Source organism: Ruditapes philippinarum, unplaced genomic scaffold (genome assembly GCF_026571515.1).
Source record: "Ruditapes philippinarum isolate M1 unplaced genomic scaffold, ASM2657151v2 ctg27_1_1_1_1, whole genome shotgun sequence".
NCBI classification, from domain to species: Eukaryota; Metazoa; Mollusca; class Bivalvia; order Venerida; family Veneridae; genus Ruditapes; species Ruditapes philippinarum.
Genome location: NW_026864520.1, coordinates 183,937 through 211,778, shown reverse-complemented (window position 1 = coordinate 211,778; position 27,842 = coordinate 183,937). Strand labels below are relative to the sequence as shown.

The 27,842-nt window shown below is 31.3% G+C and overlaps 1 protein-coding gene across 7 annotated transcripts in view; it reads left to right on the top strand.

Annotated features, from left to right (window-relative positions):
* LOC132725922 (uncharacterized) overlaps nt 1-24,293 on the top strand; it is a 37,106-nt gene extending 12,813 nt beyond the window's left edge. For 3 of the 7 annotated variants that reach the window (XM_060711128.1, XM_060711125.1, XM_060711127.1), the window contains exons 7-13: nt 1,572-1,696; nt 2,922-3,041; nt 13,907-13,940; nt 18,191-18,250; nt 19,290-19,464; nt 20,292-20,387; nt 21,573-24,293. In XM_060711128.1, coding sequence (XP_060567111.1) covers nt 1,572-1,696; nt 2,922-3,041; nt 13,907-13,940; nt 18,191-18,250; nt 19,290-19,464; nt 20,292-20,387; nt 21,573-21,789 — 827 coding nt within the window. In that variant the 3' untranslated portion in view covers nt 21,790-24,293. The other 4 variants (XM_060711123.1, XM_060711124.1, XM_060711130.1 and 1 more) reach the window with 4 other exon arrangements.
* Nucleotides 24,294-27,842: the final 3,549 nt, after the last annotated feature.

Here is a 27,842-nt window from a genome sequence, read left to right as displayed (position 1 = left end):
CATTGTATTAAATTTTTACTTACTTGATGCGAATGAGTATGAAGATTGTCAAATGATTCTCGTCATATAGCCTGTCGAAAACAGAGTTTGAAATGAAATCTTGAATCTTGTTTTAATAGTATTTCTTACTTCTTTATAGAAGCCGGTGCAATGGGTGATGTTGGAGGTGTGAGTACACATGAACGGTCTGAACTTACACATAATATGATATGTTCTAAAAAATTTAAATATCTCTAGAAACAACATACCATGCCTTAATTATTAAACTATTTATTACGAATATAAATTGCTTATTAAACAATTTAAACATGTAAACATATTTTGACTCAAAATGTACTTTATAATCATCCTTAATTTTAAACCAAAAATATTGTTATAATATTGTTAAGATTAGTAGTAATTTATTTTTTTTGCCGATCTGCGTAAAAAACAAGTTATTAACTTTCGTGCAATTTTATAACAGAAACAAGTTTATTTTTTCCATCATTGAACCGCTCTGACTGTGTTACATTTTCGACACATTCATTTAAAAAATGGTTAATTGATGCCGTACATTTTAAAACTTTTTAGTTCTAAAACCCAATAATTTTCCATATTTATATAATGCCCTATTTCAGCCTGAGAACATCTAAATATGCTGGTCAGTATGTTAGATCCAACATTTAATAAATTATATTACTTTAAAAGATTAAATTTGTAATAAAGTAGGTCCAAAGTCTCTTTTTTTTTCTTTTTTTAAATTGTTAGCGATATATAAAATTCTAGATATGCATCATTAGTTATTACGCTAATACTGATCAGGATAGCATCTTAAGCAGTGGACTTTTACCAAAATATAAACTCTGATTGTTAAAACTGTTAAACTATGTGTAAATAAATTATGATACATTTGAATACGAAAATGCACAATAATTTTATAAAAGTGAAACTGCATTTATGCTGCTGATACAGTTGCTTTCAATTTTATGTTAAAGTATTTGTTACTATTATTATATAAATACTGGTAAACACTAACACAATGATATATAGATCTGACAATTTGGATCTTTTTAGGTCAATAATTCGTTCCAGCATGTCAATTTTCTAAGTATACCTTTTCGTAGATACGTGTAATCCATGTCTACTATCTCATGATTACGTGCTTTTCAGTGGCTGAATCAAGAGGGAACCATTCTATGAAAAAGTGCATTTTTTGCAAAGGATATATATATATATAAAACTTTACAAAACGACTTATATGTTTAATGTGGAATATTGCATTGTTATTGCAATCAAGAAAACTTTATGAATGCAATATTAATGGCATGTATATTATTATGTGTATTAAGGTTCATAACATAGTTTAAACGCTTTAAATAATCGCAAGTGTACACGCTTTAAGCGGAAAAAGTAAAAGTTACGCCTAAAGTAAAGCAAATGTGACTTAAACTTTACCATGGATTTAGAAGCCAATGCTGTGTTGCTTCCTTCAGAAAGGTGCCATGCCTGCATGTTAAGACGACAGCGAAAGACAACTCGAAGATTCGTTAGATTATGCCTCTTTATTGCATATAACATTCTTGTTCTTTCAGTTGTACTCGTAATTTTGTGGTATTTTAACAACCGATTGAGTCGCGTTGAGAAAGATATTGGAGCAATCCTTGAACAGCGTAATGCACAAGTTGAAAACCACAAAACTGGAGTTCCTCCACCTTTGGTAGGTGCATGCAAAGTTAAAATAATAATTACAAACTTACAGCTACCTCATTATAGCTACTCGCACTTTATCTTTTTATGTGTGTGTGTGTGTGTGCATTTCTTTTCTTTCTTTTCATTTTCTTTTCTTTGCTTTGAAAAAGCATTTTCCATTATGTAAAAAAACAACAGTTTACAAATATCTGTTAATGACGCAGAATATATTTCTCGTACTCGTCAAAAGTTGTTATGTATCAAGGACCAAGGTCAATGTTTTGTTTTTGTTTCAAAACATTTGATTTCTTTTGTGTAGATTGACATGCTGCGTGTTAACCTTGTATCAATATGACAAATATTTAAATAAAACTATTCTTGTATTGTTACATGATTATTTGTTTTGCGAAGCATAATGTCTTAAATGCCATTTTTAAACATGTATAGTACGAGAGACTAAGAGTTTTAAATGTGATTGTTTGAACAGGTTTTACTATTCATTATTAATACGACCAGTGAGAATATGAATGTAAAAGTAACCATTGTTACGTTGTCATTTTACAATACCCAAAATTATATCTGTCAACCCGAACAATTTGTTTTATGACCAATAGAATATCTCTAAGCACTGATAAGTTTTATCCTAACGTATCTAAGAAAAAACTCTTTGTTCTAGTAATTTTCGAAGTTCTGCACGTGAGATATGCTGCACCTTACACAATTCTTCCGCAACAAACTTAATCGGAGTTCTGTAGATCATCATAGTTATATTGGTTGCATCCGCCAAATTGTTTATTAATTTTGCTTTCAAGGTCCCCATCATCTTCATTAAGTTTATACTTGCAATGCATTCTTATTGAGACATTTTTGTTTCTGTTTCCAGTTATTCTTTTTGTAATCAGCACTTTCTATTCCTCTAAGTTTGTCTATAACGAATGCTACTAACTATGGTAACATGTATTTATAGGAGGTGTATTCCATTTGTGCATGTTTACATCTCTTCAAAATCGTGTAAATGTTGTAATAATGACAAGCCTAAAACATGTTTTGTTGCTTATGTCAGATAACAACATTTCAGTATCTAATTTAAAGTTATTGTTGCGGAGCAAAATTATAATGTGAAGATTAGTAGTCATTTCATTTTTTTGCTGATTTGCGTAAAGAAACAAGTTCAGCCAATAGCCTATATGTTTTTTCAATATATATTGATAACAAATAGAACATTGTACTGATTGCATGTTTGTTATTTTAAGATGGGGACAGATGTAGTGGAACATAAATTTCAAAAAGAAGACACAAACAGTATTAGCATAGAAAGCACCAGGAGGAAAAGAGCAGCTACCCGGAAAAAGAAAAAAGGAAAGAAGTGCAAGGTATTCGAACATACAAATGCTTGTAAATGAGAGTCCTCATTCATTTTCCTGAAACATTAAAATGGTATTTTATTACTTGTATAAAACGTATAGAAAACTCTCTTACTATTAAAACAGATAAAGCCGACGAGAAAAATATTCAATTATGACACTAAATACTATTTTATAAAACCATAACGTCATTTGTGTGTTTGTACACAAAAAGGGACATCTGTGGCCGAGTTGCTAAAATCACTGTCTTCGAACCCTTGGCTCGTAATCGTTGTGACTTCGAGTCCGTTAAAAGACTTTGGATATTTTCATGTGAGGGGAACCTATCCAGATAGCTTCATGTAACGGAGGGTCGGTGATTGTACTCGGTTGCCTACTCGTGACTAAAATAATTCACGAAGCGGCCGCTGAGGTCTGAACCAATTAAAAGAGCTGCAAAGTCGCCATCTGACCTTTAGCAGTGTCAGTGTCAGTTATAATTTAACAAAATAAAACAAAAAAAGAATTGTTCTGCTAATAGATACAATATTTGCAAAAACACCTTTAAAATCATATGGGCGTTACCTTTTACGGTCGCCACAAAGAAGGTTATTAACTACTTTTAAGAAGTATTTATAGATTTATCCTGTAATATCAATAAGGTAAACTCCACCTAATATTTGACACTAAGAGGTCAAAAATACCGCATTAACCCGTATAACTTAATGTTATCTTAATGTTTTGGTAACGTCTGCTTAAATGTTGGCCAATATTATAATTAAGGCGGTCATGGGGTCAAGAAAATGTCAGACTTTACCTAATCGTCCTGTTATCGTATGTATCAGTCGAAATAGGTGTTAATTTTCAACTGTTTAAAGATGTTCTGAAAATATCTTAACGGCCTTAAGTCAATAACCTCTGTGTTGTAACTCGCTTAAATTAGCAGAAGTACTATACGGCTTTGCGTCCTTCATACATTAAATTACAATGTTTACATCTTAAACGCGGTCAGGGTTAGACTTACTACCCAGTGACAAATGTGTGTCAAATATCTCTGAGATAAGTACAATTTGATCGTATCCAGTGTTCTTACTCATATCAGTTACAACAATTTCGCACCAAACACGCAATATTTAAAGACTGAATATTTAAAGCGTTTTTATTGGTCGGTTGATTAACCAATCACGTTGAATATTTAACACTTCCTGATCTAAATTTGTATAATGTTCTGATAACGAATAACGAAACTTGATCTGTATATTTGAAGTTTAAAGATTTAAACAGAATGAAAAAAGATGATAAATCACATCTTTGCAGGTCGTGTTAAAAATACTTAAAACAAAAATAACAATCTAGAACAAGACATATTAATTACGTGTAAAACTATAATTCTTGTACAAAAATAATTAATCTTTGATCTTTGTATATATAATACCTTCCATTCAGCCACTGACTAGATATTTTGTCCAATGTTATTTTTTGTTTCATAAATATATAATCACAATAAATATAGCAGTACATTACGCTATCATATCATACTGAAATTTAACTTTCGCCAATTTGAAAAACAACCAAAGATATATGTAATTCCAATAAATGTTAATCGTTGAATAACTCTATGAATTAGAGATTGTTAAGAATAACCATAAAATGAATATTTACTCAACGATTGCGTTTCTCAATTTTTATACGCCTATTCCTTATTTTAGTAAAATTTTAATGGTATATTATAATCCTTCGTCCAACTTTAAATGTGATTGTCAAAAAACCAAGTATTTATACGAATGTGGTTAGTTGGGAAAGGAGAGGGGGATTCCCTAAAATATTTATCATTCTAAATGTTACTATTTGAATTCTCAATGTGTGATTGCCTGTCCTTAACATATTTAAATAAGTACAGAAAGAGTTGACTATAGAGTTACAACAGTTTACTTGCACTCTAGCAATGAAATTACTTTGCACGATAAAATAGGCAAAACATATTTGAATTTTAAGGTTTTCTGGACTTATTTCACTTTTATATGACTTAAAATCGTTTTGGTTGAGTACATTGTTAAAAATGCAATGCCTTCTGTAACTATTTTCTCATTTTTTAACTTACATACTACACGAATATATTTTTTGATATATATTTATAGATATTGTATTACAAGTTACTTTTTTGGGGAAAACATAAATTCATTTGTAATACCTGTTTAGTCATGCATTGTACATTTTATTGCTTGAATGCAAACAGTAATTTAACAAAAGAACAACATAATGAAATCGAAAAGTACTGGAGGGTTTGAATTCAAAAAATAAATTGTTGATATTTTAAGATATTGCATAATTGTATATATGTGTAACCAGTTCTTTAGTATCGTTTCTGTTCTATTGTTTTTTTTTATTAATGCATGTTAGAATAAATATTACATTCATGAATAAGAATGTAAGAATAAGAATGTAATATAACATAAACAGAAATATCTCTAAAACTGAATTAGAGTATGTATTCACAGAAAACTATAACAGTAACTGAAAAACAATTATATTTGTAATTGAAAATAAGATAAAAATGAGAGAATTTAAACATGCGAAAAAAATTGGAACTATACTCCACAAGTCTGTGTTGCGTAATAATTCAACTGCATAAAGGGTAATGACCTATTTATTCAAAACGTAATTAAACTTTGAATAAATATACATATGGTTGATCAAAAGGCAACACAAAATGCATGACAGTACATTAGATATAAAGTTTAAACGTAAACAACAAAATGTTTTTTACTTAATCATACTTATGAGTCGGTGCCAGGCAGGGTTTGATAGTGTGTATAGATTTCTAGAGGCGTAGAAGTTTACAATCTTTAACCATTGAAAACCCAATCTATAAAGCAAGGAAAATTGGCATTTGTTTTTATGTATTACAATTGTTTCTACATGAATTGTTGTAGTTTTTACACTATTATAGTTAGATATAGGACATACGTCCTTGCACCATGACGTCTTATGATGATCTGATTCATTTTAAAACTTAACATTTGTTGACTGTTTGTTCCAATTTAGTAATATTGTATAATAGTTGAAGTTAAGATAAAATTATAACAATATTATTTCATTATGCATTTATCCATTTGACCTTTACGGTTTTATCTTTAGAAAATTATGATATTTTTATTCAATACAATAACATTTGCAAATAGTGTTCGTCCGGCGTAAAACCGAGCAATAATGCAAACATCTACATTGTGTATTTTGCGTTATTTTTGTGTGCTTTTTTGCTTGTTCATTTAACATTTATTACGAAAAAGGTGATTTTGTATACCTGCGTTTGAAATTACCAAATTATCTGCAAGTAGATATGGTCACGTAAACATAAACAATATATATGCATTTGTATCACTAATTTGGAATCCGCTATTTCACCAACAGCATATCCGGAATGTGTACATTGCGTGCTGTATTTTGTTTTGATTCTCATAGCACTCGAACATGTTACCTTTATAAAAGATTCTGACATATGACCTCTTTGGAAAAAAAAATGATCCAGTCTACCACTTTCAGTCGGGAACGTGTGCAAAAATAGCAGATAATGAGTGAAATATAAATATATTTAGAATTAAATAGGTCATAGACTTAGAGATGGGCAGATGATATCATTTTTCTCAAGTGACATAAGTTCTTGAAATCTGTTCTGATGGTCCTTGTTATACTAGAAATGCTTACAATTCATATCTATATACCTCTTTATCAATAGAAAAAGATGGCTAATTATCTGATACTATAGCTATATAAAGAAACCACCAGTCGAATTGATTGTCTTCGTATTCATTGTACCCCCTAGCAGCTGCTTCAAGGCTGACATTGTCGGCCAAGTCGTCTGTTCGGAATACACATCAGCGTAAAGCACGCTTAATACATTTTTTCGTCGTTCTAGAATTGTCTCCCGGTCGTTCAGATAGAGGGCAAAGGTGGGCCAGGATACACAGACAAAAGTAGTAAGTTACCACTTTCTGCCTCCTTTGAAACATTAACATATTCGACAAAATGAATTTCAATTAGAAACGGTATAATCTATACGATTCAGGTGCTAGTTCCTGCCATTGATATAATATAATTACAATATGACTTAATTGGCACGCTTTTGTCATTTACAGGAATATGATTTCAAATTTGTAGACACACCAGTGTTGAGACCTGGATGATTCTTTTTATAATTATGATTAAAATATTCCGCATCTTGGTGTCATTTTTGTAAAAAAAATCATCATAGCAAGACATTTATATTTTACAATATGTTTAAAGTTCTCATTCTGCAATGTGCTAAAGAACGGCTCGTAATACACTTTATTACTGTATAGTTACGTTTCATTAATCATGTTTGGCCCTTGATTCTGAAATTTCTGCAGAATGAATACTGATTATATCGGTGCCAGCTATCAGATACAATACTACCGACAACATTGCAAGATTTCTTATTCCTATTTATGAATAAATATGTGTTTCTTTTGCCCATTAATACCATACACTGTAGTATCACCATACACTGTAGCACTGTAGAATATTCAATATTTCAGATCTTACAAACTTATGGAAAACACCAACATGGGTGAATCCAAGCGACAAACAGATATCAAAGTTCTATGACATGTCCTCAGTACAAAATAATGGCAGAATTAAAGTTAAAGCAGGCGGATTGTATATGATATACGCACAGGTATTGTTTTAGCTTAAATTGTATTCATTGTTTTCATTTACATTTCCAAGCATGCTTTAGTCCCGACACAGTACGGTATAGATGTTGCAAAAGATTGCACGTTTTGACTAATTACATATCTTTATCTTGCTCTTTGGACAATTGATTGAAAGCCAGATGTTGTACCAGAGCATGTTTTGGTTCAGGTTCATTATGAAAATTACCATGTTGTATAATGTTAGACTACTGGCCTAAATTGAAAACTGATGTAAGTGCCACTACATAACGTTGTTAACGCACATCTTTTGTTTCTTGATTTGTTATTTTAAACATAGGATGAAATAAGCAAATTTCAAAGAATTAATAAATTTTCAGATGAATTTGATTGGACCATCTGTTAGAGGGTTTGATATATTCATGAAAGATGAACATAATGCTCCAGAATGCATCGCTTCCTGCAAGAGAAACTCTAATCTGGACCATACTGAAACCTGTGTCACTATGAAAATAATTAGTCTAAATCCCAACGCTTCTTTATTCATTCAAGAACTGGAAGGCAACAATCTTTCGGAATACCTCGGAAAATCAAGTTTCTTCGGACTTGTAAAAATTGCAGATACCTCTATGTAAAATACAGACAACAATCATCTTTATGCTAGAAATCCACTCATGCTTTCATTAATACTTTTTCTACCTCAAGAAACTTTTTTTTGATAGTGAGATTTTACAAAATATTATTTTATGCTTGCGAGATCGTAATTCAGGTATTAACACATTTTTACAGATGACATTGACAGGGTTGTCAAAGAGAGGATACCATGTGAAAAAGGAGCCTATGAAAACAACAATAGCTTCTTGCGCGAATCATTCTCAGGCCGAAGGTCATGGTGATGCAAATCACATTTTCAGGCCTTGTACACTATTTACGGTATTGAGATTAGAAAAAAATGATGTTGTGTACTTAGAAGAGATGGACGGCAATTCAAATGTTCTATATACTAAATTAACAGCTGTGTTTGGTCTTATCAGAGTTGGCGTTTGAAATGAAATGAAATCCTACTTATTGTGACAATGCATTACACTGTTAAAACTAGCTACGGAATTTCAAAAACATTAATATGGAATTATAACGCACAAATAGCTTTGATTGAAGTTAATATATTGTTAGATCGCGGTTGAAATAACTTATTATTTTGACAATCAATGGCTGAAATGAATGGATTACATGAGTTGGGATAATTATGTTCGAAATTATTTTGTCACTTCTTGGTATTACTTTCAATGCATGCGCTTATAAATATTGTGTAACAGTCAACATATCATCGTATAAAATATATACGGGTGTTACGACAAAATCAAAACACCAACAGCAAAAAACAGACAAAATTATTAAAATGTGTTATCATCCCAAAATTTCATGTTACGAAGAAGTATTCTTAATTTTATTAATAAATTTATATTCCATTATTGTATGACAATATATGGGAATAGTTGACGATATATAGGGTACTTACCAGATTGTATATAAACCCATTATATCACAAGACAGTGTGAGGCGGTGCTGGGGTGCGGGGCGGGGTTTTAAATAGATAATTAATCTACTTTTAAGATAAAATATAATATTGTATTAAAGTGAGTAGGATTCGACTTTCAAATACAGTGTTAGTTTTGTGATTTAAGTGTAAACCATGGTCTTGCAGTGGTACTCGTTTGAAATCGTCAACTTTATCATTACACCTGTAAATATTAAATTTCTACACTTGATTTTTCACAACATTTTTGTTTTTGGTTTGAACACGTTATCTTTTATAATTATTGTGTTTAACAAACAATATATCTACCTCGAAACATTATTCTTGTTTCATATTACATAAATGTAATGTTACCTATATCTTTTAATATGTGTAGTTTGTCTTTATGAGTTATTATTTTTATACAGATATAATGCATTCTGTCACAAATGCTTTGTTTGTGGGTGTTTTAAAAGTTTAATTTACTGTAATGTAATTTGGGCTGATACAATTAAATGAGCCGCGTCACTACAAAACTCACATAATGGGTTTGCGACCAGCATGGATCCAGACCAGCCTGCGCATCTGCGCAGTCTGATCAGGATCCATGCTGGTCGCTATCAGTTTCTCTACTTGTAATAGAGTTAGTAAGCGAACAGCATGGATCCTGATCAGACTGCACGGATGCACAGGCTGGTCTGAATCCATGCTGGTCGCAAACGCACTATGTTGGTTTTGTCGTGATGCGGCTCATATATTGTCCTATGAGTATTCGTGTTAATTTAAGGTTATAGTTGTAAATGGTTTGTGGACTGCGTCACTGTAACATCAAAATTGGCATGGCAGTGTTGAAAAAGGCATAACGATAAAGTAGTACGATTTTTGCAGTAAATAATTTATTAATTTAATTTATCTATTAATTTACTGTATGGAAACAAAATATTTACAGAGCATGAATTTTTTAAGATTAGACATAGACGGTAAATATAAACGATATTAATTGATATTTTTGATTGTAAACTGGAAAAACATGAAATTTATTAAATCTTATGAGAACTAGAAAGGAATTTGTTTATAAAAAAGAACAGATAAGAAACAGTTTAAAGCGGTTTAAACATGTGTTTTTTTTCTATCCCACAATAATAATTGGTATATTTACGAAATGCGCATTTTGCTAGACTAATAAAATTATTTGACGTAGTTATACTTTTATTGACAGTTAAACCAGATAATTGGCAGGGCACAATGTTTGCATTTGTTGACTAGAAATGTATTTATAGCTATGTACAATGTACACCATGTATCTTTATTGTTTTAATTGACAAAAATATGTATACATTTACAAAAAATAAAAAAAATAATTGATTGAACGTAAGTCTTGTTTTACTTGCCTTTGATTCTTTTGCTGCGTATGGATATGTGGTTTTCTTCAAGATTATATGGGCGATATTGTGCTCCTGACAAATACTTTAATTAATACTTAAGGAATTGATTTTAAGAGATCATTAACGGCCTTAATATTGTATGATTAAATACACCTTTACATGCATAGAAATCCCTTACAGACTGGATGATTAAATCGTCTGCCCGTGTTCAATAAATAGCCTTATACATTATTATAGTATAAAGGTAACACAATAAAACGAAACTATTGTATCGATATATTTTTTTAAACTTTTTGAACATATTATAGAAAAAGCGAATATTAAATTTATATATATGTCTTGTAAAAACGTTTAAATAGAAATACAAAGTATGTGATGACATAACATTATTAATAAAAATATGCATCAATTTCTTTATCTTAATTAATGCTGTTCATTGTTTTATTTGATACTAACAGAAAGTTATACACATTATCTGAATTTCTAGGAACAGCTTTAATTTCAAGGTCTTTTTCGTATAACAATATACAATTTGACTGACTCGCCTTTGTTTATGTTTTGAATAAAATAGTGTGGATAAATCGTGGGTGAACGCTAGGCCTGAATTGAAAAGTCCCAGTTTTGTTTAGGCTATCGAAATATGTAGACTTACTGAAACATTGAAGTGAGGCATACATTATGGAGTACAAAACAGTTCTAAAAAATCCGGAGACCATAATTGAAATTGACAGAAATGTTAAAACGGTTAATGTTGAAATAAAAAAGAAGGATTTCAGAAGGTTTTGTAGCCATGAAAAAATGCGGAACTTTATGATAGGAGGTTTGACGATTTTAACGATGATTTCTCTCATTGCACAATTAGTGTCGCATTTACAAATAAACACTAACCAGAAGCAGTTAGAATTACACAAGGAGAAGATAAAAGACCTGATAATTGCATATGAAATTCAAATGCAACAAATCAAGGGAAGTGACTTTGACAGATCTGTAAAGGTAAACTGAACAGGTTCTTGTAGATTAGTTAAAAAACGAAATATTTGCGTTGTTTTGTAAAGCAGAAGACAAATGGGGAAATGTAGAAATTGACTTTGTAATGCAATTTTGTTGTTGTTTTTTTTCCATGTTATTTTGATCGAGCTATTGCAATAAAATATATCCATGCAGAAGAATTATATAAGCTAATTAGGATTTTATTTAAGGTAATAAAATATTATCTATGTACAATATTATGTTTTTTACTTTGTTTAAGGAATATTGTAAGATAAATATTTGCCTCTTTTCACTCATAAAAAACATCAAATTTTGTTTCTGTTCTATGTAAATAGTTTTGTTGTCGTTACTGGCACGAGAAATGTTTACAAAAATACAGGTTCAGAACATTGCCTACAGTGTCATAGTATTTGATCTTTTAAAAGAGAAAAAAAGATCATGTTTATGTTCTCCTTTGATGGAAGAACGTGCATTATTCTTTGTTTCGTAACATCTTGCATTTATTGTAGAACAGTATTTTATTAATTTGCGTTCCAGTTTTTCTTACTTTAAATAATATACTGTAGTTTGACACATATTTTTTATTCTCAATTTTTGTTACTATGCAAAATATAATGGTTATCTCATATTAGAACTATAATTTGACAATCAAAGGCATGGACTTGTATAAATGACACTACTTTAATTAGTTCATACACATATATATATTATGGACTCTATTTGTTTATTTTCGTCACTAATGCGAACCACTGACATGAACCATATAAATATGTTTATGCCATATATACCTATACAATATGAGTTATAATTAAATGTACATTGATATATTTTTATATATATTGCACAAATGATAAAAAAGACGATTTAAATTGGCGTGACCTATAATAAGTTCAAGATTGAATTTCTCGTCGTCATAATATGACATTTAAACCCCGGTCTAATTTTTAAAGAAAATAGTCCTCTATGGCAGTGTGTTCATGAATGCGTGCCAGTGTGCACATCTGCGTGTGCCGGCATGTGCGTGCGTTTGTATCTGCATGCGCGTGCATGTGTATGTATGTATGAGGGGTTATCCAAAAATTCGTGGAGTTTTTTTGAATATCTCTTAAAGGTCAACGTGTATTGTAATGACATTTTATCAGCATACCTTGTAGAATATTAACAACATATTTTGAAAGGAACAGTTAACTGCAACAATAGATAATGATTTTATATGGCTTTTAAATAAGCACATACACAGCACCCGGCGCACGGTAGAAAAGCGCAGTTAGTCACCGTATTTTTTTGCTAAAACAATTAACTAATGTAGAAAACCCGCTAAACATCGCATATTTCTTCCATGAAATACATGGTTTGTTATAGTAGTATGCTGGGTTTTGAATCTTTGTAAAGTCAAATCACCTATATACATATTAAGTATTATTGAGTCATATTAACCAAAACGGCAATGGGACATTTTGAGACATTTAACGAACAATTTTGAATAAAATGAAGTACCTATATTCTTATTAGAAATGATTGTATTTTTAACTTTGTTTTTGAGATACATCGCTTTGAATAAGCAAAACACTTAATTGAGCATGTAGTGAAGAATCATCTAGAAATATTTTTTTTAGAAATTATTTTTTTCTAACTGTTACAAAGATTTTTTACAGTGAAATTTAAGCATAATTTTTATATTTGTAAGTTATTTTTTAAACTGTGTAAGAATACATGAATATGCATTATTAAAGTGAGGAAAGATACCTTTGATTTTGTCAATTTATAATAATAATTATAATAATAATAATAAAAATAAAAATAATGATAATAATAATAATTATGATAATGATATTAATGATAATAATGATAATAATAAAAATAATAATAATAATGATAAAAGATAATGAAAACAATAAATAACAAAACATTGCATTATTATTATTTATATTATTAATGTTAATAATATTGATAATTATAAATAAATAAATAAATGATAATAATAAAAATAATAGTAATAGTAATAATAATAAAATAATAATAAATAACGATAATATAATAATAATAATAATTATAATAATTATAATAATAATAATAATAATAATAATAATAAAATGATAATAAATAATGATAATAATATAATAATTATAAAAAAAACAATAATACTTATAATAATAATATAATAATAATAATAATAATAATTATTATTATTATTATAATAATTATAATGAAAAGTAACAATAATATTAAAGAATGATGAAAATGAAAAAAAAAAAGAAAAAAGAAAATCAATCTACTTTTATTTATTACAGGTAAGAACTGAACATGCTGTATTTTTGTTTGTTTTATTTTCAGGTAGACAGAACGGGGGTTCGAAAGGGGCGAACAGGTAGGTTTTATGTTGTATTTAGAATTTTAAAAATATTGTTGCTAAAGTTGTTATTTTATATTTCGAAGCAATAAGCATATTCGTAACATCTACATCTTGAAGGTCGGATACATGTACAATAATCCTTTACAACAGAAAACTTTATTATGCAAAATATATGACTTTAAACTTTATGTTAAATATTCAAAAACATATGAGCCGCGTCACGACAAAACCAACATAGTTGGTTTGCGACCAGCATGGATCCAGACCAGCCTGCGCATCCTTACAAACCCTATTACAAGAAAGGAAACTGATAACGAACAGCATGGATCCTGATCAGACTGCGCGGATGCGCAGGCTGGTCTGGATCCATGCTGGTCGCAAACCCATTAAGTTGGTTTTGTCGTGACGCGGCTCATATTAATTTGGACTGACGAGATATGCGATATATTTATATTTAAAATAAATATTAATCAACAGATACTAAAGTGACTGCAGATATTTTTTAAGGGTTCTTGTGTAACGAAGTAATTTAACCCCATTTTTATATCACCAAGTCATAGTACTGTAGAAAAAATAGTTCCCTTTCCTCAACATATCGGCTTCAGTAAAGACGCAATAAGCGTCCAGCCTCCGAGAAACTTGTAACATATTTTCGATGTTTAGTATTCGATTTGGTGTTCAGTATTCGATTGGGAGGAAAGACCCCTTTTTCATTTTACTGACTTGAATTAAAAGAAATTGAGTCCCCTCCGCTGCAAAGTAGTGAAACCTCTAATTTTTTAACGACAAATTATGCTTCTGTTGAACTTTATCTTAACATAGTTTTTTCATTCTGACGCTTCGAAATTTGTGAAGTTAGCAGCCTAGCAGGATAGTACAAACATGAAAACCGTCGGAAATGAATCGGTAGCACATACTAAGTCCATTCCACGTCTTATTTCAGTATCGCGTACTTTATTTTTTTTTTAAATATTGAACTTTGTTTTTTTGTGTTTTTTTTGACACTTCGAAATTTGTGAAGTTAGCAGCCTAGCAGATACTTATTTTCCGAACAAAGTAACGTTGAATATGACTAATAAATGCAACAGAAGCAAACGATGGCTCCGGTAAATGGTCAACAAGACTACAGTACATTTAAGAGAAACTATACCGGGAAACCCAAAAAATAAGAAAGGTTTTAAAAAATAAAAATAAACCGCTTTTCTGAAGCTTCGTGGGCCTTTAAATAAAATGGGTCATGTATTAATAATAATTTCAACTGTTGCCATCAATTTCGTCGCTTTGCCAGTGTATATGGTAAAAAATATTGACTGTATGAAAACCTATATGAAGACATTGTGTGCTTTTTTTAAACATGTCTCAAAACACAATTAAAACAAATGAGGACAAAATATTATAAGCTTTTTCCTTAAGCCTAAAATAAAAGAAATGCAGACTTTAAAGTTAGTCATGATTCGAAATTTTGCAAACTTACGACACTTCTGATATTTTCATGTGTGCACCGGGAGGAAATGGCACAGTTGTGATAAACCTTTAAACATTAAAGATATAAAATACATAGTTTCTAAGTCAGTGATAAAAATATATTTCCATTTATCTAAGCCAAAAAATATAAATAAATAAATAAATTAATTAATTAATTCATTCGCAACCAGTGCAGCTTTTACCTTAAATAAAGTTTCAAAATAGACATAGTTTACTCGTGCGCCACATATATAAAAAGGCTAATTTATACTTTTAAGAGCTTGGAGCTTGGCCTTACGATAGTTGCTATATATGGGCAGGTTTTTTTGAGGTTTTTTTTGGAGTTTTTTTTAGTTTTTTGTTAGTTTATTATTTTTTTTTTTGAGAATTAAGAACAGCAAGGGAAAGCAACATTCATTATGCATAAGCTCATGAAGTCATGGTAGGGGGCAGTTTTTTTTATCAAGACGAACTCGTTTATTGTATGGTTGTTTAAGTCCGCTGATATTACCTTGGCCAAGTTGTGAGCTTTTTTGATGTTCAGTCAAATTCTTAAGTCCACATAGGGTCATTTCTTAAAATTTCATGAACTGCCATGCTTTTAACTAGAATTTTTGTAAAAGTGACCATTCGTAATCTACATCTCTAAATCTTAATCTCCTGATTGTATCGGGTCAGCTACACACGACTGTAAAAAAAATGTGGCTGATTCTTCAACCATGTGTCCAAAACTTGAATTTGACTTAAATATCATGTCTCTTACATTATTTCAGTGACGCTTAAATAAATAGAAAACAAAATTGTTTGAAAATATCAAAAGAAAAAAAAAACACACACCCCAACAAAGAAACAACAACAAAAACAACAAACAAACAAACAACCAAAAAAACACACACACCACCACCAAACAGCAATGAAACAAACAGACACATGCAAAAGATAAAATACTAACCCCGGATATCATTTTATGGAGGTCGAACGGTGGTACTAATATTATGAAAAGGAAGTCAATATTCTTTGAAATATAACGACAAAGCGTTATTATAATATTGTATGTCTTAAAGTACTTCTTAAACAAGAGCACTGTTTAAAGGGAGATAAATTGTAATATTATATCATTGATAGTTTTAGGTATTTAACTCCCTTAGATTTTATGAACACGTATATTTATTTTGTTTATACAAAAATGTCATATTCAGTACTGCGGTATTGTCCAACAACATTAACCTGGCACTCTTGCATTTGACCCCATATTCGGTAAATTCCGTAAACGTTACTTTCTATTTGTAAATCGATATGAATGTATATAACCAGTTGTTAAATGGTCTAAATTACAAATCCCTCTTAGAACACATAGGAACTCGAGAACGGGACCGCAGATTGCGGCGCATATTTTTCGATCGTGTAACGGTTTTTAAGAACGTTTCTGCTACAGCTAAATATCTTTAAGTATTATCCGAGGATATGGCCTCAAACAATATATCATCACTTGAACCCAATCTGTAACTTTTAAAACTGGTCAAATTTTACGGTTTTTTTCAATATACCGTAAACTTGACTGATTTTTAAATTAGCAGATTATATTAAATAAAGATAAGATAATTAAAGACCATCCGCTCGTATAATATAAAAAGATATTCAACGGTCGGACAAACAATATGTAAAGCTGGTACGGATTCGGATTTATGCGCCGCAATATGCGGTCCTGTTCCAGAGTTCCTATTTTAGCACAGTCGTTAAGGGCTTTCACTTCAATAATATAGACGTACATTCGTAGGTTCGAATCCTGGTTCAGCAACTTTTATATTTTTTCTTTTCTTATTTCAAACTTGTCATTTCTCTCTTAACTCGTGCAAAACGTTTTGATTTTTGGTTGTGTATTCTATCTGTGTAGCATTTTAATTTGTATTATGAACGTGCTGTCCTTTTATTAATCAAAGATAATGTAAGGAATAAAAAATAAAATTGTATTAAAAAAACCAGTACTTAAAAGGTATCCTAAAAACCAGATGTAGTAAAATGATTTCAAATTAATTCTTGCAAGTAAATTTCAAAATGAAATAAAAAAAAATGCATGTCCTCATAACGTGGTGTTGGTAAGGTATCGAACCAGGGAACTTCAGATCAGTAGTCAGGCATCTATACCAATACACCATAACTCATTGACGTGTGAAGTTAACAAAGATAACGATATATTCGTTAGATACTAGTACCACTGTTTATCACCTGACTGACCTTTACGGAAATTAATGAAGTGCCAGGTCAATATTGTTGGACAATAACAAGAATAAATATTCAGGTCCTGTGTTCACTAAGAAAAAGTCAGTATCAAAATAAAAAGATCCTGATTTTAAAAATTATCGAACCAAAATAAGGATCAATTTTAGGATCAAGATAAATATTTGGATCAACTGTAAAATGCCCATATTTGAAAAAATATTTAAAATTTCATGAATATGTTTTTTCAAGTTCAGTTTTATCAAGTTAATATTAACTATTTAATCTACGATGATACACAAAGGAGAATATTTGAATATCAAATTTTGATCCTGATCCTGAAATCTTTGTGAACACGGGGCTAGATTATTCTTATGTTAGTCATAATTTACGCTACACTAAAAATTTTATAATAAGTTAAATTGTAGTTCATAGTCGGATACCACGGTTTATCAACATGTAGCATCACATGTAAAAAATGATAAATGTAAATAGCTCGGCTGTGGGTATCCGAGGATGATTGTAATTGAGTGATTGATTCATTTTATTATTTCCAACTCAATATGTACCTAATTTCATTACAGTTTCCCAGCACACTCCTCATTTTTATCTCAAAGGCCAGGGCAGACGAGGACGGGCAACAGGTAGATTAACTTATTTTACTACAATTCTTTTATTGCCGACCCTGACTATTACAAAAATTCATAAGTATTGTGAGGTTACTTTTTAAATAACAACAATATTGTTGATGTTCTTGATATTCACCAAACGAATTAAAGACATCTTTGCAGAAATATATTTAATCTAGAAAATTATTCCTTAGTATGTCAAATTTAAATAAGTGAATGTATAAACAGTGTTTGGGAAATTGCATTCTGAAATAGGTTGGTCTATTCTTAAAATGCTGCCCTTTTTAAATAACACTACCTGTAGTGCGTAAAGTTTAAAAATTTATATGAGCCGTGTCATGACAAAACCAACATAATGGGTTTGCGACCAGCAAGAATCCAGACCAGCTTGCGCATCCGCGCAGTCTGATCAAGATCCATGCTGTTCGCGTACAAACCCTTTAACAAGTAGAGAAACTGATAGCAAACACCATAGATCCTGATCAGACTGGTCTGGATCCATGCTGGTCGCAAACCCATTATGATGGTTTTATCGTGACGCGGCTCATATATTGTCTCTATGTGTATTCAAAAGATTTTACATTTTAAAAGAGACTGTATAGTAATTGTCAGGTATTGTTTTTTTTTTTTTTGTTTTTTTTTGCCCAATATCAAATTTGAACATTAATCTATCTTTAAGTCACTGATGTCATTAATAACATTCAGCAAAGAGTGTTTTAGTAATCAGGGTCTTTCAATTCTGTTTGAAAGACCCTGTAGTATTCAATGGAAAATACACAAACATGCAACAACAAATGGATGTTGCTACGAAATTTCCCATGCTTAAAACTTATTTTTATTATGTCAAATACTGATACCAGCATAAGTTTTTTTACACGGGTCTCTGGATTACCGACCCAGTATGCTAACCACTACACCACAGTGGCCGTTGCGTTCTATTCATGCTAACTGATCTTATATACTTAAGCCATTTTTAACTTCATTGTGATGTTATAACTTTTAATACCATAGCAAAAGTAGACGCAATTTATTAAATACTACATTTTACCCTCAGAGAGTGGAATTTTTATTTGGAAACGTCCTGCATACAGACGCTTTGATGATGCTGACGATTTCTCTCAATCAGACAGTAACCACGCCGACGGATCCTTCAAAAAAGTCAGAATTCACCGTACTGGCGTGTACTATGTGTTTGCAAAAGTGACCGCTAATGGTAGATCACGACTAAGGTAATGTAATTAATTAGTCTTTCGATCCTATTTCTTCCTAATTAAACGGAACAGTATGCCTCAGGAACGAATAAATGTTTTCCTTTTATAGTAACGACAAACATACCTTTTATGAGGTTTGAATTAACAGTTTTTGAGCATTCTCTATGTAGATGCTGATCATCTATATATGAGCCGTGTCATGACAAAACCAACATAATGGGTTTGCGACCAACATGGATCCAGACCAGCCTGCGCATCCGCGCAGTCTGATTAGGATCCATGCTGTTCGCTTACATACTCTATAACAAGTAGAGAAACTGATAGCGAACAGCATGGATCCTGATCAGACTGCGCGGATGCGCAGGCTGGTCTGGATCCATGCTTGTCGCAAACCCATTATGTTGGTTTTGTCGTGACACGGCTCATTTCATAAAACAGAAGATGATCAATTATGAAAACGCTAATCGACAATTGAAATATCATTTAATATGTTTGGACACAATTAATCTTTAAATGTCCAGTTTTAAAGGAGCGACTGTGTTTTATGAAATCAGTTTCAATTTGACCGTATTAATCGTGACACCTTACAATTCTTGAATGATCAAGATGACCACAGGATAGCTTGCAGTCAATATCAGTTACAATGTCATAAATCATTAAATTTGCCTTAAACAAACGTTTGCTGGCAATCGGAACATTCGGATAATAGCATATCCGAAGTTTGGCGGAAATGAGCGAGATTGTGCGATTGGCTTGCTCGGACACCTATAAGGGTAATGTCATGTATATAATTGTTTTTACTTCTCAATTTATCGCTCAGTATGTTTTGTTTCTTATTGTTTTAGCTCCAGTGACCAGCCTCCAATGGGAATCGTTTTAAAGAAAGAAGGAATAGGTGGACCCGAAGATCTTGATTTCTCCTGGGTTACACAAGATGAAAAGTATACATGAAATATTTGAAAATATTGACAAACAAGTTTATATAATTACTCATTACGTCTAGAAAGTTACAAATATTCTTTCGTAGAATCTGATTTCTTAGACCAAAAAGAACATTTTATCTCCTTATACCGAATTCGATTGAACGTAAAAGTCTTAGTCTTGCGTTTTTATTTGTTTGGGTCGTCAGACCAAACAAATAATGGTAGCGAAATTTCAGAGCCTGATGTTCTTATTTGCAAATGCCGAAAGTAGTCCAAACTCCTCGAAGCGGTTACTTCCCTTCATATGTACATCGACGCCGAAAAATTAAGGGGAGATCACTGCGTAAAGATTGTCAAATGACAGGCGCATTAATTTTCGTAACGAAAAAATAGTTCCCGATTGGTCGAAGATTTCTTATATTGTGTTATTCTTATAGATATACATGCTAATATTCAGCCACATGATTATTTACTTCAGTGTTAAACACACAAAATATATCGAAATTAATGAGGGTTACAAACTCTAATTTAGAATAATATGGTATTCTTCAGGCAGTTATCTTATAACTCCCCGTGGTCGAGGGGTTTACACTCTCGCTTTGGAAGCGAGAGATCTGGAGTTCAAATCCCAGTAAAGGCTTATCATGTGGGCTTTTTTATTGTTTAATTGTTTAAGCCAAATAAACATTGAATTGAATATCAGTGTTGCAATAAGTCTTATAGCCAATTCACTATAGTTATAAAACAGCATTGGTGACACTTAACAAACAAATTGGTTTATAATCTCACAACCTTCACCTTTCTGACATTCTGAGACCCAAACAAATTCAGCGCCTTCTGTGCTTTGATTTCTTGCGGCATCATTTTGCTACCTACACGTTACATTGAGGTTGAACGCCACTAAGTACTCATATTTAATGCATTTGCATCATCTTTTTTTTTTGAGTGACACTAAAACAAAATGTTGTTGCATCACGCTAAATACCGTCTTCCGGTATATACCGGATAAGACGCTAAAATCCCCCCCTTTCACCCGCCGAAATGCAATTTAAGAAGTCTAATTCATCTCTTCATGCCGATTTATATACGATCAAGGATGAATCGGTGAAAAAATGAGATTTTTTTCTGCTTTGTGAATATGATTTCTGCAAGCGTCTAAAGGTACTGCTTCACACTAGTGAGTTAAATTGTCTTTTTTTTCAGGGGACAAGATTACGGTATGGCCGCTCACACATCGGAAGACGCGAACTATCCTATAGATACCTTAGAGATATCAGGACTATTTACACTAAGTGAAAATGACCAAATTTATATACAGGTGCCAGCAGAAACGATTAACTCAAGACATGACCGCTTTTTGAGCGGGGAAGTGAGATCGCGCTTTGGGGCTTTTCTCGTTGAAGCAAGCTCATTTGGCTGATAAGGAACTGACTTCTTCAAAAAGTAAAATAAGATCATTGACGTGTCGTAGCTGACAATGGATCATAATTATTAACTTTTAGATATGATTAGATTTCTTTTTTCTAAGATAACTCACAATATAGTTGTATGAAAAGCAAGCACAAAGATGTTCCTGTTTGGAATCACATAAGTTATTTTGAATAGATATGTTTATGAGATTGTATACGTACATAAACATGACTTAAACAATTAAGCCGAGGTATACGACGGCAAAACATAACAACATACTGTACTTTAAAATGAAAATGAAAATTCCTTTAAGTTCACCAAAATGTTGAAATTTTGTCCGGCATTTAGCCGAATTTTTGTTATACTTAAACCGAAGTTCGAACAGGGACATGTATAAGCTATTTATAAGCCATATATGTGTATATGTATTGAGAGAAACATATAAAAAGGTTGAATGAAGATACAGATAGGAGAAATTCTTATCAACAAGCTGAGTAATGTAAGATTTTTTTGAATGAATATCGTATACAGTTTGGCATATACTAGTTGTAAAAATAGTTGTTGTAAATATCATTTGATTTTAACAGTGATGTTGGAAGGGAGGTAATCCATCATTAGATATATAACCTGTTATTTTATGTTATAATGATATGTTAGTGTTAAAGTGGATTGGTATGATATGATGCACATATCTTTTCATAAGTATTTCAAATATTGATAAAAAACAGTAGAAATATATCATTTTGATATTCTTATGAAATATGACTGGAAAAACAAATGTTGGTAGAGTTCTAAAATGATTTATTATGAACATCTATATGATGAATAATACTATTTTGTTTTAGAACACTTTTTTATCTGCTTTATATTTGAGCCGCGTCACGACAAAACCAACATAATGGGTTTGCGACCAGCATGGATCCAGACCAGCCTGCGCATCCGCGCAGTCTGATCAGGATCCATGCTGTTCGCTATCCGTTTCTGTACTTGTTATAGGGTTTGTAATCGAACAGCATGGGTCCTGATCAGACTGCGCGGGTGAGTAGACTGGTCTGGGTCCATGCTGGTCGAAAACCCATTATATTGGTTTTGTCATGGCGCGGCTCAATTATATGTCATATCGGATTATGTCTCAAACATTTACCAACATCTATATGAAATTCTTTTTTGATTTCACGTATGAAACTGAATACTATCAACATAATTATTACAGACCAATTCACTGTTTGAATGTTGTTCAAAATATCTTCTTTTGTTGTCATGACTGATATAGGGCGTTAACTGTGCATATTTTTTTCATATGTAAATAAACATATCTTGTTGTATATGTGATTGTTATATGTATGTACTCTAGTTACAATATCAAAATTCAATGCAATGTTGTTAAATATTTGAAGTATTTTTTACACGAATTATAACTAGATTGAAATGTACAAGCATCGAGATAAGTTAAACAAATGCTTAACAAATATTCTTTTTTATATTCATAATCCTATCTTGTTATTCACGAAGTATGGACTAATGTTACATATTTTAACTTACAAGTATTATTCTCACATAGAAGTCACATGACCGTGATATGCCATTCACATTTAAAGACGTCTTTCTCAAGAAATTAGTGATGATATGAAATTAGTGATATTGACTAAATATATGATACAGTTTTGGGGTTTTCTCTTCTTTAACGTGACAGGTCATTTAATGCAATTTTACATACATCTATAAATATATCAATCTTGTATTGTTCATATCAGTCGATTGAGCCGCGCCATGACAAAGCCAACATAATGGGTTTGCGACCAGCATTGATCCAGACCAGCCTGCGCATCCGCGCAGTCTGATCAGGATCCATGCTGTTCGCTTAAATACTCTATAACAAATAGAGAAACTGATAGCAAACAGCATCGATTCTGATCAGACTGCGCAGGCTGGTTTGGATCCATGCTGGTTGCAAACCCATTATGGTGGTTTTGTCATGACGCGGCTCATATCAATCTTGTATTGTTCATAACAATTGGTTGATTACAAGTTTAACACTGTGATTTGCAATTGTCTCTTTGAAAAAATTCTATTGGTTCATACAAAGTCACGTGATTAGTTATAAGTCAAGTATCATTAATTAAATAAAGTTAATGACGATTTTTTTTCTTATTTGATATTTCACTGAAAAGTTTATTATGTATATTAATTTCAATAGATTGTTTCTTTGGCTTTCATATATTCAGAACTCTTTAAAATGACTTTCTTTTAATGGAAGATTTGTTGTTGTTGTTTTCCGTACCACCGATGACGGTTAGATACACCAGGATAAAGATTGATGTGTTGTTATTTTAACTGATCTGTTTTGTATATAAGTATAATTATAATAATAATTAGATATAAAGGCCCCAAGGAAGAAAAGTTTTTTTTAATACTTATTGGGTCACCTTTATAATCAGAGAGTGTTGTCTCCTTTTCTTCTTTTGTATACATATAGAATGTACTTAATTCAAATAAAATCTGGAATCAATTCTGTGTTGCTGTTGTTGTTTAAATATTTGGAAAATAAACGACCAAAAGGTATCTTTTAGTTCTGCAATTATCAAAAGATGGTCTACATATTTCAAAGTTTCTCATTGTGTCTGTTGCTTATATAGAATTTAAAAAAAACTCCACTGGGATCAAAAAGCCCCAAAACATAAAATTTCTTACTTAGATCTATTGACGAAACAGTTTAATAATTTATGTATATATATTTGTAAGAAACGTTTACAGTTGTCCTTTTAAGAGTTATTATCTGCCATGGTTTATGAATATTGTGTATTTAACAGTTCAAAAATGTAAAACATTTATTTGAATTTATTAAATTTTAATTAATTATGACAATCACTTTTTTCTGTGTTGTTGTATTTTTTTTAAATTTATTTAGTCGAATACGAGTAATATATTTTAACACTGTTGTGCTTTTCGGATAGCACAAATTAAGTTTTAATCATATTGAAGAAATGAACAAAGGAAGTTAACTTTCGTCATTTAGTTATTTATTCTCAGTATAGTATTTTAAGCCTTTTGTCAGTTTAGCATAAAGATAGTCTTCTGCTTTTTTATGTGTGATTTAACAACTCTAATGTTAATAATAATAATAATAATAATAATAATAATAATAATAATAATAATAATAATAATAATAATAAACTATAATAAACTATAGGAAAGGTAGTATTATGATCTTAAGCAGCACATCTCCAGATTAAGTCAAACTTTCATGACAATTTTGAAAAAAAAGAGTAAAATATTGAACGTACTTTACACATTCGCAAGCGGCACTTCCAATCCACGTAAGTCAATATATGCATAATAAGTCTTTACTGCGTTAGTCACGTAGTAGAAATATGCTGATAAATACTGTAAAATAAGTCACTCATTTCACGTAACATGTAAATCATTACTTTAAATATTTAAAAGAATGATATTACTTTTTTTAAATCTTAGAACATTTTCTTAGTTGATTTTCTTGAAAAAAAGGCTCATCTGGTGGCATGAATATCTATCGTTAGAACTAAAAGAAAAATAAATGTGTTTTTTCGCTTTTTATTACATATCACTTTGTTTGGGTTAAAGGTGAGATAAATTGGGTTGACTTTAGGTCAATATACATTTAGATTACTCTCCCTTAAGCCTTAATATTAAAAAAATATATCATCAGCGACTACACAATAATACTAAAATTAGTAAATTAAAGTAAACTAACTAAAATACCCACGTATTTGTTAAATAATTAACTTAACTTTAACTTCCTCATCAAATTCCTTCGCTACTTTACAAAATACTTGATACAGTTAATAATAAATATAACATCCGGTAAACACCTTATGAAACAACCACAAAAAGCGTCCTATTATGTCATGCATTTGATTAAAAGTTATTTTAATATTTTAATTAAATTTTGTCAAGGGATGATCTCAGCCTATCCCCTACGTTATATAACGATAGTTATTGCTTCTTGTGTATAAAGGAATGTACAAATATTAAAATTAGATCAAAGAGGATAGATATTGCCCGCTATCAGAAAGAATAACGGAAATTGTAAACAGAAGGGGGCTTAAGTAAAGCAATTTGTTTTCTGAAATAAGAATTTACGATATAGAAAAAAAATAAACATAAAAAAAATCACCACCAACAAAACGACTAACTTAAACGCACTAGACATTCATTAATTACTACACCAGTTTGACAATACAAAGCCGCACAACCTTATATCTTAAATGAACATGTCCATCTTTAAAATCTGGACAAAACCATTCATTGTCATAGGGTAAATCTAAACAAAAATGTACTAACTAAATGGCAAACGGTCGTGCCGACTGACTTTGGTTTGTTCTGATCTCAAGTGTAACATCAGTGACCACCATTAGGATAAAGGAGTTCGAAACTCAAGTGAGCCGCGTCACGACAAAACCAACATAGTGCGTTTGCGACCAGCATGGATCCAGACCAGCCTGCGCATCCACGCAGTCTGATCAGGATCCATGCTGTTCGCTTACCAATTCTATTACAAGTAGAGAAACTGATAGCGAACAGCATGGATCCTGATCAGACTGCGCGGAGGCGCAGACTGGTCTGGATCCATGCTGGTCGCAAACCCACTATGTTGATTTTGTCGTGACGCGGCTTAAATGTGTTCGAAGAATAATTGTTGGGTCAAAAGCTAAATTACGTAATATGCCAGTTTTATTTCAACAGCTATATTAAAGTTGTGTGTATACCAATGATTTACAATTAAATTATACAAAGTTGACGAATGTTCTCTTCTTCGTAACATTACATTTGAGTACAAATAAGTAACTGCGATTTAAACCGCTTTTTACCTTGTGATGAAAATGTGTCATGAATTATTCGTATACAAATACAAATATACATGCACAGTGTGTTAACTGGAGTGCAAATACATGTTCATGCATTAGTTACCCGTGCTCTCCCGTTACCGCACTGTCTGTCAAGTATAAAAGTAGAGAATGCTTGTTGATTGGCTCATTTTTTTATTTTAATTTTATTATTCTTATTTTATTTTAATTTTTTTTTTGGGGGGGGGGGGTGGTGAGAAATGGATAACGATAGTACAGTCAAATTCAAGTCTCGTGCATTGAGCACTTTTTTTCTAGGGTTTTATATTGTGACAAGGAACGTGTTTTTATTTTTGCCTATGATGAACAAGACTATGATGAACAAGACTATGTTCCCTCATACAAATCAGATAGCCTCCTGTTTCCAAACTCTAGTTATTATATAATTCGTCATTACATACTGTCGATACGCTCAAATAATTATGTTATGTTTGAGAATAAATCACCAGAAAAAAATACTTAAAAGGGGGAAACACGTTCAAAAGCATTGAGATTGAAATCGGTTGCATAAAATTCGAGTAATCTTCTACATGAACACTTGTGGCTGAGGGGTTGCCTTTAAGGGTTGAGGCATCAGACATGGATCCACCGTTCATAAGAGGCGACTAAATGGGTTCGCATTATTTGAGTCTATGGATCTCTTAGCTCCAACAGGTGAAGTGAGCCCTGTGTGTTCTTTAAGTTCTTTACACTCGAGTTTAGCCAAAATCATCTTTCCTGTTTCGGCGCCATATGACCTTAATTGTGTTTATGCACCGTAAAGCCAAAAAAGTCAGTCATTGTTTTTTTTTCTTCAGTAAATACATTCTCTTGAAAAACCGACTTAATACTATGGTAAATGGGATTGAATGTATCAGCAAATAAATTTTGACGTCAAGCTAACGTAACGCTAGTTTTACGTTAACGTTTGTTGAAGGTTAATTTGACATTGCAGTAAATCGTGACTTACTTATTTCGGTAGTTATTTTAATGTATACGACTGATTTGATTTATTCAAACAAAACGAAACCACAAAGTTTATTATTATAAACACACCTGTAACATGATAGTAAGTACGAGAAGGTGAAATACCTATTATTTCGTAAGAGATAAAAACAACTACTCTAGGAGGCAGACAGTCATAGAGAACGACCTCTCTAGGATGTAGTAAGAGGTAAAGAACGCCCACTCTAGGATGTAG